This window comes from Puntigrus tetrazona, chromosome 6 (genome assembly GCF_018831695.1).
Source record: "Puntigrus tetrazona isolate hp1 chromosome 6, ASM1883169v1, whole genome shotgun sequence".
Classification (NCBI taxonomy): domain Eukaryota; kingdom Metazoa; phylum Chordata; class Actinopteri; order Cypriniformes; family Cyprinidae; genus Puntigrus; species Puntigrus tetrazona.
This window is the reverse complement of record NC_056704.1, coordinates 16,591,938-16,610,231: the sequence shown is the minus strand read 5'-3', so window position 1 is coordinate 16,610,231 and position 18,294 is coordinate 16,591,938. Positions and strand designations below refer to the sequence as shown.

Genomic DNA, 18,294 nt, shown 5'->3' with positions numbered 1-18,294 from the left:
GTCTACTTTGTGGTAGACAAATGTGCCTGTAACAACATCACCATCAACCTATCCTGCTATCCTACTTTAACCTACCCTATTCAGCCATTTCTAGGTCTATAATTAAACTGCCAAGAGAATTCAAGCTTTGAACCTAATAGTTAACTTGTGACATGACACATTTTGGCCACAAAGATTGCTGAATGACTGCTTTGATAGGCTTTCTTCAGTAGTCCAAAACTAATTTGATCTGTTTAGGAGACCAGTCATGGGGTTACATGACCTGAGGGGTGACCTTGCAAGGAGTTTTAGGGGTCTGTGTCAAACACATTTTTATACATTGTTAAAAAGTATGAAATTCATTAATTGACAGTTACAGCGAATGACGCGAAACGTTTAGATTTATAGATCTTTATATAATCTTCTATCTACAATAATAGATTATTTTAATACAATGACAATAGAAAAGCTAATCTAGCAAATTAAAACTATTTTGAGTCATTTCTGTGTCTCTCTTTTCGCATGAGTATATCGCGCGACTACATGTCCCATAAGGCTTTGCGATCAGAGTCCCGGATGTCTTTTACGCCGGAAGAGAAGCGCGAGTCTTTTCCAGCCATCTTGTGGCATCTCGCAGCGAAGTGCTCGCTCAAGCCCCGTAGAATCGGAGGAGAATCCTGCTGAAAGGGGGCCATCATGCCCGGACATCTGCAAGAAGGTTTCGGCTGTGTCGTAACCAATCGGTTCGACCAGCTATTTGATGATGAAGAGGATCCGTTTGAGGTATTAAAGCAGGCAGAACAGAAGAAGAAGGACGCGACCGCTCCTGGTGCCGCCAAGACGGCAGCGCAGGCTACAAAGCAGCCTAAAAAGGAGTCACAGAAAGAAAGAAGAAACCCAGTTCCCGAGAAGAAGGAAGAGACACAAGCCCCCGTTCCTCTCAAGAAAGACGGTAAACATCGCTTTCATTGAACTCGTAATTTTCTCACTTTTTTTAAGTGAGCAGTCTGCAAAAGGCGCTACTAAGCCCATGAGGTCACGCACATCACTATTGTTGATGAGCTGCCTGACATCTCAAAAACTTCCAGCTATTTTAGCAAAAATGCTTTTTCGCGCCGCACATTGCTCGTGTGTGACGCACGTTAGTGGAACCTGTTGCTGCTTAATTATTTTCTAGATTCATGAACTGCAGGCCTAGTGATAACCATCAGTTTGTTTGTTAAATATCGGGTATGTTTGTGCATTTAACTAAACGTACTATTAAAAACCATCCATTCGGTGCTTTAAAAAAACTGTGTATTGATAGTCCCCGAATACACATTCCGTTATCGCGTGGATTTTTATTAGCGTCGAGCAGCAGTGCAGCTCCAACCTCGTGTTTGAGGCAACAGAGTCCGTCCTCTCAGACATGACACTCCCATTGAAACCCCCTCCCTATTGTTAGTCGTTCAACGCCGGTTTTTAACTCCATTGCTTGCTTTAAAATTGCGCCGGTCTTAACTATTCTGAATCTAGGCCTGTCAAAGTTCTTTTTTTCGGGTGTCAGTGGCCCTGACTGATCTGGATGAGAGGAGGCAGCGGCTCGTGAACAGGTGCGCGCGGGCGGGACCGCGGGCGCGTGATCAGCTGTTGGGTCGCGCGAGAGCGTCTATTTCTGTAGGTGGAGGGTGGGATCAGTCAAGAGGCGCAAACCATTATCTAGACCCGCAACGTGGGGTTTATTGCTTTGCACGTGTGAAAACTAAGTATAGAAAAAAAACACAAGTCTCTAGCACAAGGAAAAAAATAAAACTTAATTAGTCAAGCTGAAATAATAAAAATAATGTGTATTTAGTGCTTGTGTTTCAGATCATTTTAATATAGTCTTTTTACAGTTTAAAAGAGAGAAAAATGAACATTAATATTAACATCTTCGTGTTGTTTTGAAGCTTTAGGAGATACCCCTTACGGAAATGAACCATGTTTTCATTATAGTAAAAGTGGAGTAACCATGCTTTCTCGGTGTATTAATACCATTTGTATAACCACAGTTTTACTACAAGTACCATGGGTAATTTGTAGCTAACAAGGATTAACTATAGTAACCGGTTTTGCTTTTTTGGTTTAATTTGTAGTAAAAGTTCAAGTCTGCTTTTATCAATTCTAACACACGTACAATACATACAGAGAATTGAAATCGCGTTTCTCTCGGAACCTAGCTGTACAGTAAAGTATAAAATATAAGTTACAGATAAATTAGAAATAATCTATATATAACAAACTACAATTATGGAAAAAAAAACATTTGTTAATTTTGAATTTACACGTTTTTTTTGTTGCAGATGCTGTAATTTAGCCTTTACCCTAATTAAATCATTAATACTGCTTTGGAACAATTTTGAGGACTGAGTGATTAATGACAATTTTTGTACTTAATCCCCATTAAGTGAATTTTATATGATTCAGATTTAGACATGCCTTTTGCTGAAGCACCCCTCCCCCCATCTGATTCATTATTGTTTCCTGTGATGCTTGTCGGTATTAACAGAGTTGAATCATTGTTTCTGTTTTGTAGGTATGAGGAAAATGGGCCGCCGACCTGAGCAGCAGGGTCAGCCAGGATCCCAGCCTCAGGGAGGTCAGGGGGAGGGTCGCCCGCCAGCCGACAGGCGGCCTGACAGGAGGCCACCACGTGAACGACGCTTTGACAAACCCGCTGAGGAAAAACCTGCTGAGGGTGGAGAATTCTCGGTGGAGAAGTGAGTCAATTGACCTTTTGTTTGTGTGGCAGCACATAGGTGATCCTTGAGGTTTAATATCGAAAACGTTTCAATTAAAAGAGAGATGCTTCTGTTTTTAATGCTTTATTTTTTCCTCTCCTCTTCAGGTCTGTGGGTGACAGGCCGTTCCGGGGTCGTGGAGGTGCCAGAGGAGGGCGCGGAGGCCGGGGCAGAGGTGTTGGCAGGACTGACGGCTTCGACTCTCGTGGCAAGCGAGAGTTTGACAGACACAGCGGCAGCGACCGATCGTAAGTCATTTGCATCCACATGTTAACTCCAAATGTAATGCCGCCAGTGTGACATATCAAAGCTAAGTGTTATTTTTTGTTTCAGCAGCCTGAAAGCAGAGGAAAAGCGAGGAGGGAGTGGATCTCATAACTGGGGCACTGTTAAAGATGAGTTGAGGTCAGTGGAGCAACAGAATCTTTCTTGTTCGCAAGAAACGCAGATGAATTTGATTCACTGACTCGTCACTTTGAGGTATTTTGGTTCATTGTTAGTTTTGTGAAATTGGATGCATTCCTTTCTATTTCCAGCGAGCTTGACCAGTCAAATGTTACTGAGGACACCCCTGAAGGAGAGGAGCACCCACCTGCTGACTCGGAGAACAAGTGTGTACACTTCAGCTCTAAATTAGCGCTATACTGCTGGATCATTGCTTGCCATTTGCTGACAGTACTGTTAGCAGTATAAGATCCCACCTGTAATGAAACAAAAACGTAGTGTGTAACGTTAGCATTGATTCAAAAACATTGTTTTTTGTTAAAAGCACATTTAAAAGCTTTAAGTTCCCTTCTTAGTTGTAGTAATTTTTAAATGATTAAAAACTGATTAATCAACTGATTGGACTCTTAGCTCAAGTTTAATGTTGATGTTTCCACAGGGAAAATGAGGTTGAAGAGATTAAAGAAGAAGGTGCTAAGGAGATGACTCTGGATGAATGGAAAGCCCAGCAGAGTAAAGAGAGAGCCAAAGTGGAATTCAACATTCGTAAGGCCAACGAGGGAGCGGATTGGAAGAAAGGATACGTTCTGCACAAGTCTAAGGCTGAGGACGTAAGTAAAATGACAGCATTTGAACTTTTTGAGTTTCATAGCGTCTAGGGTTGTGACGTGATGAAATTTCCTCACCGTTTAATCTAGGTGACAATACTGTTATTACTGGCGGTGGTCATTTGAGTTTTCTGATTTTCAAATTACCTGCAAGAAATGTCTTATGACTAAGTCATAGAGTCATTTGATTCATTTAAATGGCCGATTCATTCAGTAGCGAAGTAAATGGTTCTTTATGAATGGTCCATTAAAGCAGATCATCATCAATCTGCACACAGCAGCAAATCAAATCCAACACGCTTATGGGCAATGGGTCAGTGCGCCAAATGATGAACCTAATTTGTCCAAAATGTGCATTAAGAAATGAAATGCTACTATGTTGCTCAGAGACTAACAGTTGTGCTTTGTCTATATATTTTTGCTGTTAAAATTGAGCAAAACAGACAATATTGTCTAAAATGACACACAAGTAACTCCTTACTTAATGAATTTTGTAAAGTCAGTGTCACATTTGCCCATTAGCACATTTGTGTGATATTGTGCTTAGCCTTTTGCTCATGTGATATTGCTTAACTACATGGTGTAGATACGAGACGACAACTCAAATGGGGCATATAGTTTTTAGTGTGTTCGAGGAACATTATTGCTCTCCATGTAGCATGTAGTTGAGTCATTACTTTAAAAGCACAACCCCACTGTTTCTTCAGAAATACACAAGTATTATTATTGAGAAGCTGGTTCATCACATTGATTGTTTCCTTTTGTTGCTTCAGTCCTTTTCATTCCAAAATGAAAAATCTGTATCATAGTTTAATAAAGCATAGAGATCAAGGGTCTTAATTTGAACTAATAAAGCATTCTAATGCATCTATTTAACATTTACTACACCTATTGTTTTTATTAAAATAACAAACTATTAATGATTCAGTGACTTAAAATACTTGTTTCATTACTGGATGAATCTGCGTTTTTGAATGAATCTCTTCATTGAATGGTTCAATTACATTTTTAACAATTAGTCTGTCAGTAGCTAATGCTTCAAACAGCATGTGATGAGTACATTGTTACAAAAACTATCAAAAGGGATTTGATCTTTTGAATCTTCTTTTCTAAACTATAAACTTTCATCCCTGTATTTTTGTGATTTAATGTGAATGAATGCAAGACATAAAACTGTAGTAGAAAAGACTGTTTTGAAAAGCTGTTTCTTGCCTAAACCCTGTAAATATCTGCCCTCTGTGGCAGCTGCAGCGCTAACACCGATTTGAACGCTCTGGAAAGACCTTTTCAAAGGTTTAGATGACACTGGTGAATCGTTATCATTTAAAAAGGGTCACACATGGGTGGTTGAATTTGAGATCTGTTAACTGTAACCATTTTATTTCATGTGTTATCTTTTGCTGCAGGCCTCTGTTGATGATGCTGCTGGGGATCACCACTTCCGTAAACCAGCTAATGACATTACATCCCAGCTGGAGATTAACTTTGGAGACCTGGGCCGCCCAGGACGTGGTCGTGGAGGACCACGAGGTGGCAGAGGAGGCCGTGGAGCTGCTGCTACTAGGCCACCTCGTGAACGCAGGCCAGACAAGGTACTGTTTCTTGATTCAGTTATGATTGCTGATTCATTCTTAGCACTTGGCTGACTTGTATATTGTTGTAGAAAGGTTTGGGGTCAGTAATAATGTAAAATGAATAATTTTATTCAGAAAAGATAGCTTAAATGTGACTGAAGACTATTGTTAAAATAGATGGTCAGAAACTGTGCTTTTAGTTTTTTACATTTTAGTCATCAAATAAATTAAGATGCTAAGTGACTAAAAAACCGTAGCATCACAGCATTAAATGAGATTTTACGAAATTGTTACAGAATTTTAATTCAGTAAATTATTACTGATTTTACTTGGCTCTTGGGTCAAATAAATGAAGCCTTTGTGAGCAAATCAATACTTTAACAATGAACTACATGAAGATTAGTTTTGCTAGCCAATGACTCGTATAGTTTTTATTTGACTCCAATGGGCTGTTGTTCTTGTATCTATTTCTAGGCCGGTGGAGTGTCTGTCCCTAATGTGGACGACCCAGAGGCTTTCCCAGCCCTGGCTTAAGCTGCCCAGACGGCACACTCTGCTCGCCCAGGAGGATCACTCCTCTATGGGTCTTTGTCTACGAGGCTTGCATGCTAATGGATCCTTCAGCAGATGAAATGATGGAAGACTGTCATCCATGCCATTCACCCCTGAGGACTGATTTTACCTGTTTTAGAAAAAAAAGATGGAAAATTAAAAAAAAAAAAAAAAAAAAAAAAAAAAAAAAAAGGACGGACTTCTTGCTATTATGAAGCAAATTATTGGTCGAGGTTTTGTATTTAGAAATAAGGTAGCAGGGATGTTTTCATACAGTGTTTCTTTTGTTGTTTCTTTTTTTTTCTCAGAAATTATGCATTGTTCATGGATACTTTTTGTACTGCTGCTTGAAAATATGCATTTCCAAAAATAGGTGTGAAGAGCACACTGGTTTATCTTAAGGTGTCCCGTTGCTTGCTTTTTACACTGAAAAACAGAAAACAAGGAGGCCATTTTAGGAGTAAGATCTACAAGTTAGTCTTTTAATTTGTAAAGGTTACTGTATTTCTAAGGGACATTATAGAGCATTTTGGTGCTGCTCATTGTAGGATTTAACACCTCGGTTCCCTGAAAGCAGGCCTTGAAACAATCTGAAAACTGATTAAATGTACAATTTATGATTCATAACTTAATGCCAAGATGTAGTTCCGATGATTCAGTTGCACTCACCACGAAAAGTGTCTTTTATCGAATGACCACTGTAAAGTTCAACATGGTGTCTTTATGCCATTGACTCTGGTAACTCAGGATAGTATCATTCTTGTTACGCAAAGTTCCAGTGTAAATACAAGAAGCAAGTTTACACACCGCACTCCTGTTTACTGAAATATGTGAGCCAGGTAATGGATAAATCCTGTTAGAAATGACATTTTCTTTCTGCCCCATTGCTTTTACAACAGCTTTACTGCATAACTGATCTGAAAGAAACACCATCCTGTTCAGTGTGGAACAGCTGAGTGATGTGTGAATTCCTACCCTGCTATTAGACCTCTGTCAATAATTAAAAGATGGTCGATTCATATAGAGTCGTTGTGTGGACTTTAACTACAAAGATGAAACTGCTTCAAACTTTCTCTTGGCTGATGCTGGTTGTTTTATTTTAAGGTCTTCTGAATTCTAATAGTGATGCAAGTCTAGGCATGTGGGTGGGCCATTCGTATTTCTTTGATAAAATGAAATCTGGTTTATTGTTGAGGTTTAGTTTGTGTAATACACAGGATCAGCTGTTTGGGATGGCTGGTAAAATGTCTACCATTAGAACGAAATCATGTATTGCCATCTCCCCAGACCCATTTACCATTTCACTGTAAAGTTGTAATGACCGTACACACACATACCACAAAAATAATTTACTTGATGCTTTGACTTCACAAGGTTTACATGCAAATAAAAAAACTTTACATTAAGACAGTATTCAGCAGCGCCAATGACAAATGTATTGGTTTTAACATTTTGCATTAGAGTAGATATGAGTACTGAGTCTTCCTTGGTATTGAAACTTGTGCAATATTTTCTTGATGTGTTATGAAAGAGTTGAAAAGTTACAGTGTTAAAGTTAGTGTTGGACAGCTGCTGAGTGTTTCTAGTGGAAATACGGAACTTCTGTAGAATATGGCTTGAAACCTTGACAATTTACATTCATTGAGTATCCATAATCTTAAAAGGCTGTTAACAGTGTGAGATCATCTGTATTTCAGAGGTAAGTAGCCGAGGCTTACCTCATTTTTCATTAAAACAAAAAAAAAGATTTTCTGGTGAAACCTCTGGTCCACTTAAACCAACCACTTGAAATCACCTGCAGGCTTGCGTTCAGATCTGCATTCATCCAATCAAAAACTGAAAGATGCAAGTCTCCTGTTGTATTCATTTCACCTTGGTGATCATCACAATAAGCAAAAAGAAATTGTTTCGCTACTTCGTTACACTGTGACTTCAAAATGTCCAACGTTAGTTTGAGATGCCCAGGTATGGCTGGGTATCAGAGCAAGGAGAAAAAGTGCCTTTCTGACTGACTTGTCTGAAGGTTGTTATTTTTCAGCATCCGTAGTACAGTCACAGCTCAGATTTTAATGCCTCTTAGAGAATTATGTGCAGTCCAGAAACTCGCTGCAGTCTATCTTCACTACATCCAGCGTCAGCTTCCCTCCGGTTAAAACCAGCGGCTCCAGGAAAGGGCTGTGTGTGCTTGGGAAGAATTCAAATTCATCCAAACCCGTATCATCATCGTCGTCTTCCTCTTCTCCTCCACTTATTGCGCCATGAGTGGAGATGTAGTCCTCCGTCATGTCTGTGATCCTGGTAATCTGCGTGGCATCAGAGGAGCTGGACTCCTGAGAGAAACTTTTGATGTAGGTGCAGATGGAGGGATAGGGAACTTCTTCCACCTCCACATTATCAGGCTCCTCATTCACGCTGGATTCACATTGGTCTAGGTAGAACATTATTTCACCCTGTGTGGGAAAGGGAGTGTATTGGTTAATGAATTACATTTACAGTTCATATTTACACCATTTTGGCCAACAAATCCAATTCTTGTACATCAGTGTCATTCCTCTATTATTTCCTCTCAACACTTGTTAACTATAAACTACGACTTTTCCCTCAATAAATTCTTTGCTGCTTATTAATAGTTAGCAAGATAGTTGTTAGAAGACATTATTTTAGTTTTCTCTGTGCACAAAAAGTTTTGTTTGTAGCTTCATAATTATAGTTTAACCATTGATGTCACACGGACTATTTCAATGTCCTTACTACCTTTTTTTGGCCTGTGGTAATGTGGTAGTTGTGTTGCTGTCCATGCAGGGTCAGAAAGCTCTGAATATCTTTTAATATATCTTAGTTCGTCACTCATAATCATGGTACCCAAGCGACTGAAAAATTCCCAGCAAGCAAATGGCGCTGATAAAAAGAACGAAAAGTCCCAGCGCTATTGTACTGTATATCAGAGGTCAGTTTCACAAACAAAGCCATTATGTTAAGCAATTGGGTTGGTCACACTACACTTTTCATTCCATTCATGCGCATGAGAACTAGAAATGGAGAATGGAAATATAAGCTGACGCGAAGAGGTTTTGCATTTCAAAGCGTAGTTTGGGTGAACTCTGACCTGCGAATTAGTATCATGTGTGACCATTAGAATACTAGATACATCATAATATTAGATACGTCATAGCATGACCTTTAAAAAGAACAAGCTTGAAAGCTGCAAGTTTATATTTTTGAAAAGGGCAAGCGTCTGAAATAATTTACTGTAGTCCAGTATTAGTGTTCCTTTAAAAATATGCGTATATGTCTAAAATAATACTATTCTTACCAACTTGCAATTAGCTATGGGGTAATCAGTCTTACATTTTGTCCTCAAATTAGACATTGGCCTGGTTTCACAGACAGGGCTTAGACTAAGCCAGAATTGGGCCATAGTTCAATTAGGACAAGTAATTTTTATAAAGTTTTCTTTAAACATTCCATCTTGAGACAAAACAAAACCATTTTAAGATCAGTGCAAGTTTCTTTTAGCTGAAATCGCCCAGACTTCCATTTTAGTCTGGGACTAGGTTTAAACCTTGTCTGTGAAACCTGGAGATTATGTAACTTACAATGATGTCCAACTTGTAAGACTAGTCTGGAAAGTTTATGCAACTGGCTCTAAAACTCTTGCAAGAACACTTAGCCAATCAAAATGAAGGACTAGAATTTATAAATACACGTGAAAGGGATTTTAAAGCTGCACTGTGAGGAAGGGATTATTCTTCTGCTGTCCTCTTATGTTCCACAAAAGTAAATCATGAATTAGCATTTTTGGGTGATCTTGATGTTAACCTAACATTTAACCTAGATGCTAAAGCTTGCTTTGATGACCATAATGCAGTTACAGCTCACTTGTTTCGAAAAATACAGCATGGGTGGGCTTTTTTAATACATTTACCTTGTCATCTGCATATGTTTTTGCGCATTTGCTGTTTGCTGGATCTGGAATAATAGGCAGCAGACACTGGCAACAGCATAAGAACCTACAGGGCAGAACAGACATTGCAGTGACAAAAACAGCCTTTTCTTTCAGTAGAATTTAAGGCATTCTGCTGATTCGTACCTTTTCTGGACAGAGGTGAACTGACAGAAGCACAGGAGGATAAGACATGCCAAAAGTACTGCTCCCCCGGCTAAGATCACAAGAGACAGCGTTTTCTCAGCTGAAAGAGAACAAGGCGACACTTATCAGATGTGTACCAAACAAGTGTTTTTTTGAAAATGGCAAATCAGCATATGATTACTAAGATTGTTTTTAGTGTTATAATCTACATAAACACATACCGTCTGATGGTGTGCAGAATGGGAGATCACTTCCTTTGGGTCCCTCCCCAGCGTCAGTCCAGGCAGTGACCCACAGAATGTAACACTGTCCTGGTGACAGACCGCCGATGACAAGCTGTCTGTTTGGATGGAGTACACCTGCGGCCAAAGTGTAGCGCCACATTAGAAAGCTCCTAATATCCGTTTATTTAGCGCTGTTATTGATGAACATCCCAAGGTTGTGAAATCTTGGGAGCCAACAGTAAGTACTGTATCTGTAAACATTTATCCACCAATTAATGGTTGTTTAACAGCCTTAAAATAGACCTTACTGAAATTGTGAATATCTTCCTTCGAATTCTCCTTCAAATAGACAGTGTATTTTTTCAAACAGCCTCGTCTCGTCCTTTGTGGGGTTTCGGACCATGTCAAATTTAAGCTCTCGCTCTTCTTTGAGCAAAGGTAAGGATCTGGCCCCTCTTCTGGAGCTGTGAATTCCAAGACACAGTGATTATGATAAGCAGAGGCGTGCATTTTTAATTGTATTCTCACCAGGGCTACATTTTTGAAAAAATTAAAAATACATAAAAAATAATAGTAAAGTTTCTATTTTTTATTTTAGTATTTTAAAATGCAATTTATTCCTGAGATTCCTTCAGAAATCATTCTAATATGCTGATTTGATGTTCAAGAAACCCTTCTAATTGCGTAATCATGATTATATAGTTCTATAGTAGCTGGCAACGATATCTGGATCATCTGTGGACATTGTAATGCTGACTCTCAAGGTAAACGTGTGTATATACTGATTGAATCCACATTGAGTGCACAATGAGCGTTAAGAATGAACCTGATTGCCATGTGGAGATGTCTTTAATGGATGCTATTTTGAGACCAGGTGATCCCAGAGCGGTAACTGCACCGTCATAGCATTCTAGAGGCTGCAGACCTGGAATTAAGGAGGATTAAGGAGGAGATTAGCTATTTTTATTATAATTTTGAATAATTGTTTTTACCAAACCATTCAATTAAACTTACCTGTAATGTTAGCTGTGATACCCGCCACTCTAATCCACTGAATCGCCTCTATGTTTCCAACCGGATACCAATGCACCACATACTCAGGGCCTGCAATGGCAAGCTTTTGCCAGAAGAGGGCAACACTGTGATTATTTAATGGCCGCTGTTGCGTGAAACCTGAAAACAGGCCTGCAAATAAAAAAACCACAAGCACCTAAATTGCTTGTTTTGATCACATATGCATTAAAATTTGTGACTCTTCATTGGCTCGGCATTGCTGACACTTCAAAAACCACAGGCTTACCGGGAGAATGCAGATAAAGAAATTTGTCAGGAGATTGACCCACTGAGTTAACTGCGGACACTGACACAGAACAATGAGAGCAGCATGTTGTCTTATTTCTCCTGCGTGGATCAGCGATGGAAGAGTTAATCCCCGTTTGATTCAGAACACTTATATTATACTTCAGAATCTTCCCTTTAGCGTCTGATAAATTCAATTCCTAAAACAAAGCGAGCATAAATATAAAAGCAGTGTTTATTACGCAGTTCAGTTTGAACGCACCTGAACAAAATCTTTGACAGACCATTAATGACATGAGGTGCAAACATGACTCTTTTCTAGTTCATCATTTCCTCTAAGCCCCTAGTCAGTTTTTTGTAAACTGAAACTGTAGACTAACTTTTAGTTTCAGACTAGCAGTGCTGTTTGGGAAGATGCAACTCACACAAACAAGCCATCACTTAGTGGTGGTTTGACCTTTAAGGGCCTGTGTGAATAGTAAAGTACGGAGGGGGGGGGTCGTGTAGCGACCTGTCCGTAGCATGTCCTCCGCTACATCAAATATTAATAGAAAATACAAAAATGAACTTAGGTTGATGAAGGGTTGCGTGCCTTCCAAAATATGCGGAAACACTTTCTGTTAGATTGTTGGGGTTTCGGTTCTTGAAGGTACCAGACGTCAAGCACCGTGTCAGGAGCTGAAGAGATAGAGAAAAAGAAAGACAGTTCAGTTTAGTCGTGATCTTTTTATTTCACTTGGCATGCAAATTGAGTAAATAATTGATTATCAGTATTGCGTGGTGTATTACTATTACGACCTCCACATTTTTTGAATTACACCGACAGTCAGCACTTCCAGTAAAAAATGTGAAAGTCTTTTTGTGATCGCTTCCCAACTACGCCAAAAGTTAATTTAATCGGCCACAAGTCAAGTTCGCTTTTACTAGATTTGCCACAGCATCTCAGGCACCTGAGACATGCTGACGAAAAAGTGACTGTCCTATGTCAGTTCAGTCAACTTATCTAACACCATCACACTTCTGAAGAACTCTTTCCAGAACATGCGTAACTACCATTCATTTGATCCCTCTCACGCTTTCTGTTGACTTTAATAGAAAAAGAAAATAAGCAGCACCAGAAAACCGCCTTTAAAATTCCGTAACTACAAAATGTGCAAGCAATGTATTTCATGACTTACCTTCTTCTTTAGTTTTTACTTCCTTTGGTTGACTCCAGTCACTCCACAGACCTACGCTATGTTTGATTTTCCTCCTGATCTGGAACTTGTACGTGGTATATGGCCGCAGTGAAGATATGTTCAATCTGCTCTTAGCATTAATCTGCGGAGACGATAAAATGTAATCAGTTGTTTTCCAGCAGATGTTATATCTTAACTATGAAGATTCCTCTGGTTTACTGTTAAGACGTCTGTCAAGAAAGCTTAAAGCGTCTTTGGAATCCCTATGTGAAGATTGTGATAAAAGGAAAAACCATCCGATATTAAATGAAATGCAGAAAGTGAACATGTGAAAGTGCAAGCATCTGTTTGACATAAAACATTAAAACAGTAACAGAAGTAAACAGTAAACAGAGTTTTAAAAAGGTAGTTTTTTTACAGAAAATGATTTTTGATCAATCTCAAAAAGAACATTAAAATGATAAACTATGTATATCTGCGTTAACAGTTAAATACATACGCCATCTATGAATGAATCACTGTTTGATGTTACTGATGCCAAACGACATTCAGAATTTCCCCGTTTGTGCTCCAAGGACAAGAGAGTGAGTAAGTGACGACAAACGTTCATTTTGTTTTGAACTATCCTTTAACTGAGCACGCAAACGGCAAAAGCACTTTCACCACACTTTCACCACACTTTCATTGTTGGATCTCGAAACACATTTCGTTATTATAACGGCAATGCTTTGTATTCCTCCGAAGCTGGTTGTCCTATGCTGTATGGAATAGTTACTGAAAAAAATGATTGATAAAGACACATCGAGAGGTACATTGTGGGAACAGCAACAGTCAGCGGTTCAGCTTCCTAACTATAAGGATTGAGAAAAACCCCTTTCTTGACATTTCTTACTCCAGGTTTGAGTCATCATGGAGGGCTTGTGGTTTGACGACCAAACTAATCTGTGAGGTTTTGTGGCTTTTGTAATGTCATCATGAATCGGCTCGACTTTGCAACTCTGCATTTTTATTTATCAGCTTTACCGAGACGAGATGACTGATAGGTCTGCAGGTACAAAGAAGTGGCTTTGAGTCTGTATACCACTTCAGTCTGACTGTAACCGAACAATTAAACCACAGTTTTTCAATGAGAAGCTTTACCTGGAGGGTGCTCCGGATCCCATTCACTGCACTGTACTGAATTTCAACCACGTTCAAGCTGTGATTGTCTGTGTGTAGGTTGCACCATCGAGAAGAGCAGCTCACATGAACAATTTTAGGCATTGAGGGTTTTACTGTAAATAAAAAGAGGAGCAATGCATAGTATTTAGTCCGCATTACTATGACCGAAATGCAATGTTATTAGATGAAGCAAAGATAAGATCTTTTACTGAAGCTGTGTAGAATAATAAACGTCAAAAAGTGGGTTGGTGTGAAAACTATCAATTCTATCAAACTGACCCAATTTTTATTCTTTGGAATCCCCCTACATACAACACTTCTTGTTAACCAAGCACAACATGTAAAAGCTATATTCATCTTTAGTGTGGATCATTTGTGTCATAAATAACCAAACAAATGATCTGTCCTTTGTTGTTTTATTTTTTCTACGACATGGACAGCGAAAGGGTGGGAAACAGAGTTTTTGTTCTAGTTTTAGTGCAAGATGAGTTGATTTTTTAACTCAAGACTAAACAAGCAAGCAAATAATATGAAACAACTAAACCAGGATTTCTATGGTCTTGAAAAACCTGGATATTAGGGAGCCTTGTTTTTAAAAGTGTGATATCTCAGGACCTAGTAAATTTAGTAAATAAAATATTTTTTATAAAGAATATCTTAAATTTATTGAAACAAAAATAATTTAGCAGGTAGAACAAAATGTAAAAATGAATCAATTATTTTAAAATGATTAAGAACTACCTCTTTAGTACTTAGCAAGAACAAAATCTCACTTGTACTGACTGGCTTTGATTTACATCCTGCAGTATTTCTGCTTTTGGCATGGACTGCTTAACATATATATATATTTATTCTTTAATTTTTTAAAGGATGTAGCAAATGCAAAAAAATGTAGCTTTGCAAACATCAATTCAGTCACATTAATGAGAACGTGAGACTTGAGAATTTCTTTACCTATATTGCTGAGGATGATGGTGTGGGGGTGTGAGGTTTTGAAGCCCAGGCTGTTAGAGACATTGAGCGACACGGACAGCTGTGACAATTTCGAGCTTTTGATGGGAAAAGTGGAGTGACAAAATCCTGTAGAGTTCATAATGCTCTTATAGACGAGGTGCGGGTCATCTTGAAACCTGAAAAAGCACAGGGAAAACATTAAGTGACAGAAGATATGTATGTCTTTGCTTTGGGTTACATCTGTAAACTTCTTTAACTAACCGTAACTGACATGTGGTGTCGATTACGGTACCCCTTCCTGTTGTCCAAATGCAACTGATGTTGCCAGATTTCATTTTCTGAACGCAGGTCAGGTTTTGTGGAACATCTGGAGGGTCTGAAAAAGAAGCACATGACTGCGGCATGCACGAAATTTCACTTCAGTTTCATAGTCTCCACCCTTTCCTAAGCCATTAGTTTCAGTGCGTTTCAAACTTTTAATGCAAGACTCTGTGTCTTTATTTTGCATCTCTAATGCACATATTTCTAGTAAAGTTGGATAGTGTGTCATGATATAACACAGGGTTACCAAACCTTTGGAACAGTGAAACTGCATTTTAGCTGATTCCAGAACTGAGAATAACTTGGAATGCATAGAAATAGAACTGTAGAAACTTAGTGGTAGAATTATATGAAAAAACTCATGTTAGAAGCTTACATCCTGGTTTGATGTCAATTCCACACGGCTCTGGGTTTCCATTACACTGGCAGCTGAAGGTGCTTGGCGCTGTTAAATTGTGAACATCCACAGACACCTCACTCGAATTGGGGAATTGTTTATATTTTATTTGTGTCCCATTCCGAAACATTAGTTTGGTGCATTGCTCGTTAAAGATGCAGGAGAAAGTGAAGTTGGATCCTAAGAGGACCTTTTCACCTTTGCTTGTTCTTACAGTGCACACCTTTCCTGCAAGAAGCGTAAGTACAGAGAAAGCAACAAAAAATATAATCACGGGATAATGCAATTTATGTGCTATTTATATGTAGAAGCTGACTTTGGCCTGCACATGACATGCGCTACGTTAGCGTGCATAATGTACAAATTTTGGCATTCACATGATACGCACCCCTAAATCAGAGTATAAAAGTCAATTGTTGTTTTTAAATAGTATGCCAAATAGAAACAGAAAAACGCACATTCACGAGATTAAATATTTGCACCAGGGGAGTATTCATCATAGACATTCATTTATGTTTATTAATGGCTATTTCTTCAATTATCACATTTTGTCCACCACAATCCTTATAATGTTAACATCCTTTGTTAACACATTTTGTCCTTTGTTGTATGATAACTAAATTAAACCTTCAAATACAAATTCGAACACAGAAGCTAAATGTTCTATACACATTTAGCCACATTCTCACGCTATTCTAAATAATTGGTTTTGATATTTATGTATTATGCAAGTTTCTTTAACTGGTCCTAAGGACTCTCTTTGGCAACACCGCACGGAATTCTGACATTTTCTTTTAAAAGTCATGCTTTTTGACGCTGGACCCTGAAATAACGGGAAAAGGTGGTTTGTTGGAATACAAGTCAAATCCTGGCTCATAAAATTGCCTAAAGAAAATAAAACTGGTCGTTAAATAAAATAAAAATAATTATGTCATACCTCCATGTGCACCTGTAGCCAGGATGAAGCACAACACGACGAGGAGCGAGCGCGTACATTCAGAAGACATCGAGCTCAGTGCTGGAGGTCACACAGACTCACAAGACACTCTGTGGACAACAGTTCATATTTCAAGCGTTGCCTTCCCATTTTACTTCCTTATTGAGACATTCAAGTCACTTTAAACAGATGGAAAAGAACGCGTATATAACATATATAGATATATAGTTAAGCGGTATCCGCTACAACAACAGAGCGTTTGTCAGCGTTGTAGTTTTAAGACTCGAAGGGTTCATCGGTTTTCAGGTAACGCTTTTAAAGATACATTTGGTGCTAGGCTATATAACATATCTGTATACTTACCCCTGCCCATGGAACAAAACCGCTCGGTGTGGACATTGTGCTGATTGTGTGTTTTAATGTGGCAGTGAAGCGGTCAAGCGCATCTCCTTCCTCTCCTGTCTAAGAAGAAGTGAGAGCGCGCGACGTCTTTTGCGATTAGCTTGAAGTTGAATGAGTAACGAGCGCTCGTGACATCAGTAACTCGCGCGCTCTGTGTAGCCCACTGCAGGACACAGTCATGTTTTATTCACGTCTTTAATATGAAGTACAGACGACAGTAAACACAACGGGCACTGCTGTTACCCAGTTCATTTTGAGGTCCCTAAAAACGTTATTATTAGGTTATTTAGCTTCACGTTAATAACATAATTGACCTTACAGAATGGAAATTTTTTTTCTATTATTTTAACACTTTTTAAAATCTGTTTATAAGATTAAAAGATTAGTTATAAGAACAAATACACCTGTAAAAATAAATAGCACCTGTAAAAAGCACCTGTAAAAATAAATAACGGAGTAGTTAAAATAACTAACTTCATATTAATAGGTTACAGTTTATTGTGCGTTTTTAATTTATTATTTAATTAATTTATTTTTGTACAATGTGGGTAACTAATATTTTTCAAAAGAAACACAGACACACACACACACACACACACACACACACACACACACACACACACATATATATATATATATATATATATATATATATATATATATATATATATATATATATATATCTTTAATTTGATGTTTAAATTAGATTTTTATCTAACATAACATAAAATTGATTTATACAAAAAACAGGCTTCAACCAGTAATGGATATTGGATATTGCATATTTTCTCTGATCCAAGGCGTCTGCTATCAAGTGCAATATTTGGCAGCACTGAATTATTTCACATTGCAGGCATATTCATAAAGCGAGAAAAGAGGTGCTTTTGTAAGGTCAGACTGCCCACCCTCCTTTAAAGTTCCCTCACATCATCTCGAAAGGTGCAATTCAGTACCACGATAATAGAGTGGAATATTTGTGTAGAGAACTACTATACGAATGAGTTGATGACGTCTCCTCACGTGTGAGATCTTGAACCGTATTCTTAAGGGTGACATGAGAACTTTCTCAGGAAGTTTTATAAACAGCTTTGCGGTGCAGGTGTCTCTACAGGATGGTGTATAACTGAGAACCAAAATGAACCTTGTTAGACTCATTGGTTAATGGTATAAATACTGTCATATTAACAAGTTTTTAAATGGCAAGTGCAGCTTTGCAGGTTTTTAAAATATTCAATGCTACATCTGACTGTTTCAAAGATTAGCTGAAGCAGTTACATTCCCACTAAAAATGTATATATGTATCAGATTTTATTCATAAAGTGATTTGTAAAATGTTTTTTAAACAAGAAAATTTTCAGTTAATGACTTTTTTTCAGTAAAGGACTTTTAATGCATGTTAAATTGTATTTGTTTTG

At 38.3% G+C, this 18,294-nt stretch overlaps 2 protein-coding genes across 4 annotated transcripts; one reads left to right on the top strand and one right to left on the bottom strand.

Moving 5' to 3' along the window:
• The first annotated feature begins 568 nt into the window (after window positions 1–568).
• serbp1a (SERPINE1 mRNA binding protein 1a) lies at window positions 569–6,937 on the top strand. Of its 2 annotated transcripts, none has more exons than XM_043241680.1 (8): window positions 569–931; window positions 2,534–2,717; window positions 2,846–2,986; window positions 3,072–3,143; window positions 3,275–3,349; window positions 3,622–3,793; window positions 5,197–5,382; window positions 5,839–6,937. In XM_043241680.1, the coding sequence occupies exons 1-8, from the start codon at window positions 676–678 to the stop codon at window positions 5,896–5,898; spliced, it is 1,146 nt and encodes a 381-aa protein (XP_043097615.1). In that variant the 5' UTR covers window positions 569–675; the 3' UTR covers window positions 5,899–6,937. The 2 variants fall into 2 exon arrangements, with proteins under 2 accessions (XP_043097615.1, XP_043097616.1); XM_043241681.1 differs by having other exon boundaries at window positions 570–931; window positions 3,075–3,143.
• il12rb2 (interleukin 12 receptor, beta 2a) lies at window positions 6,072–16,994 on the bottom strand. Of its 2 annotated transcripts, XM_043241678.1 has the most exons (16): window positions 16,841–16,994; window positions 16,478–16,587; window positions 15,520–15,768; window positions 15,084–15,198; window positions 14,823–14,998; window positions 13,848–13,981; window positions 12,708–12,849; window positions 12,122–12,207; window positions 11,531–11,729; window positions 11,245–11,415; window positions 11,057–11,155; window positions 10,539–10,694; window positions 10,228–10,365; window positions 10,007–10,106; window positions 9,842–9,926; window positions 6,072–8,366 (listed from the first exon to the last, which is right to left on the bottom strand). In XM_043241678.1, the coding sequence occupies exons 2-16, from the start codon at window positions 16,545–16,547 to the stop codon at window positions 8,001–8,003; spliced, it is 2,286 nt and encodes a 761-aa protein (XP_043097613.1). In that variant the 5' UTR covers window positions 16,548–16,587; window positions 16,841–16,994; the 3' UTR covers window positions 6,072–8,000. The 2 variants fall into 2 exon arrangements, with proteins under 2 accessions (XP_043097613.1, XP_043097614.1); XM_043241679.1 differs by lacking the exons at window positions 16,478–16,587; window positions 16,841–16,994 and having other exon boundaries at window positions 15,084–15,217; window positions 15,520–15,711.
• Window positions 16,995–18,294: the final 1,300 nt, after the last annotated feature.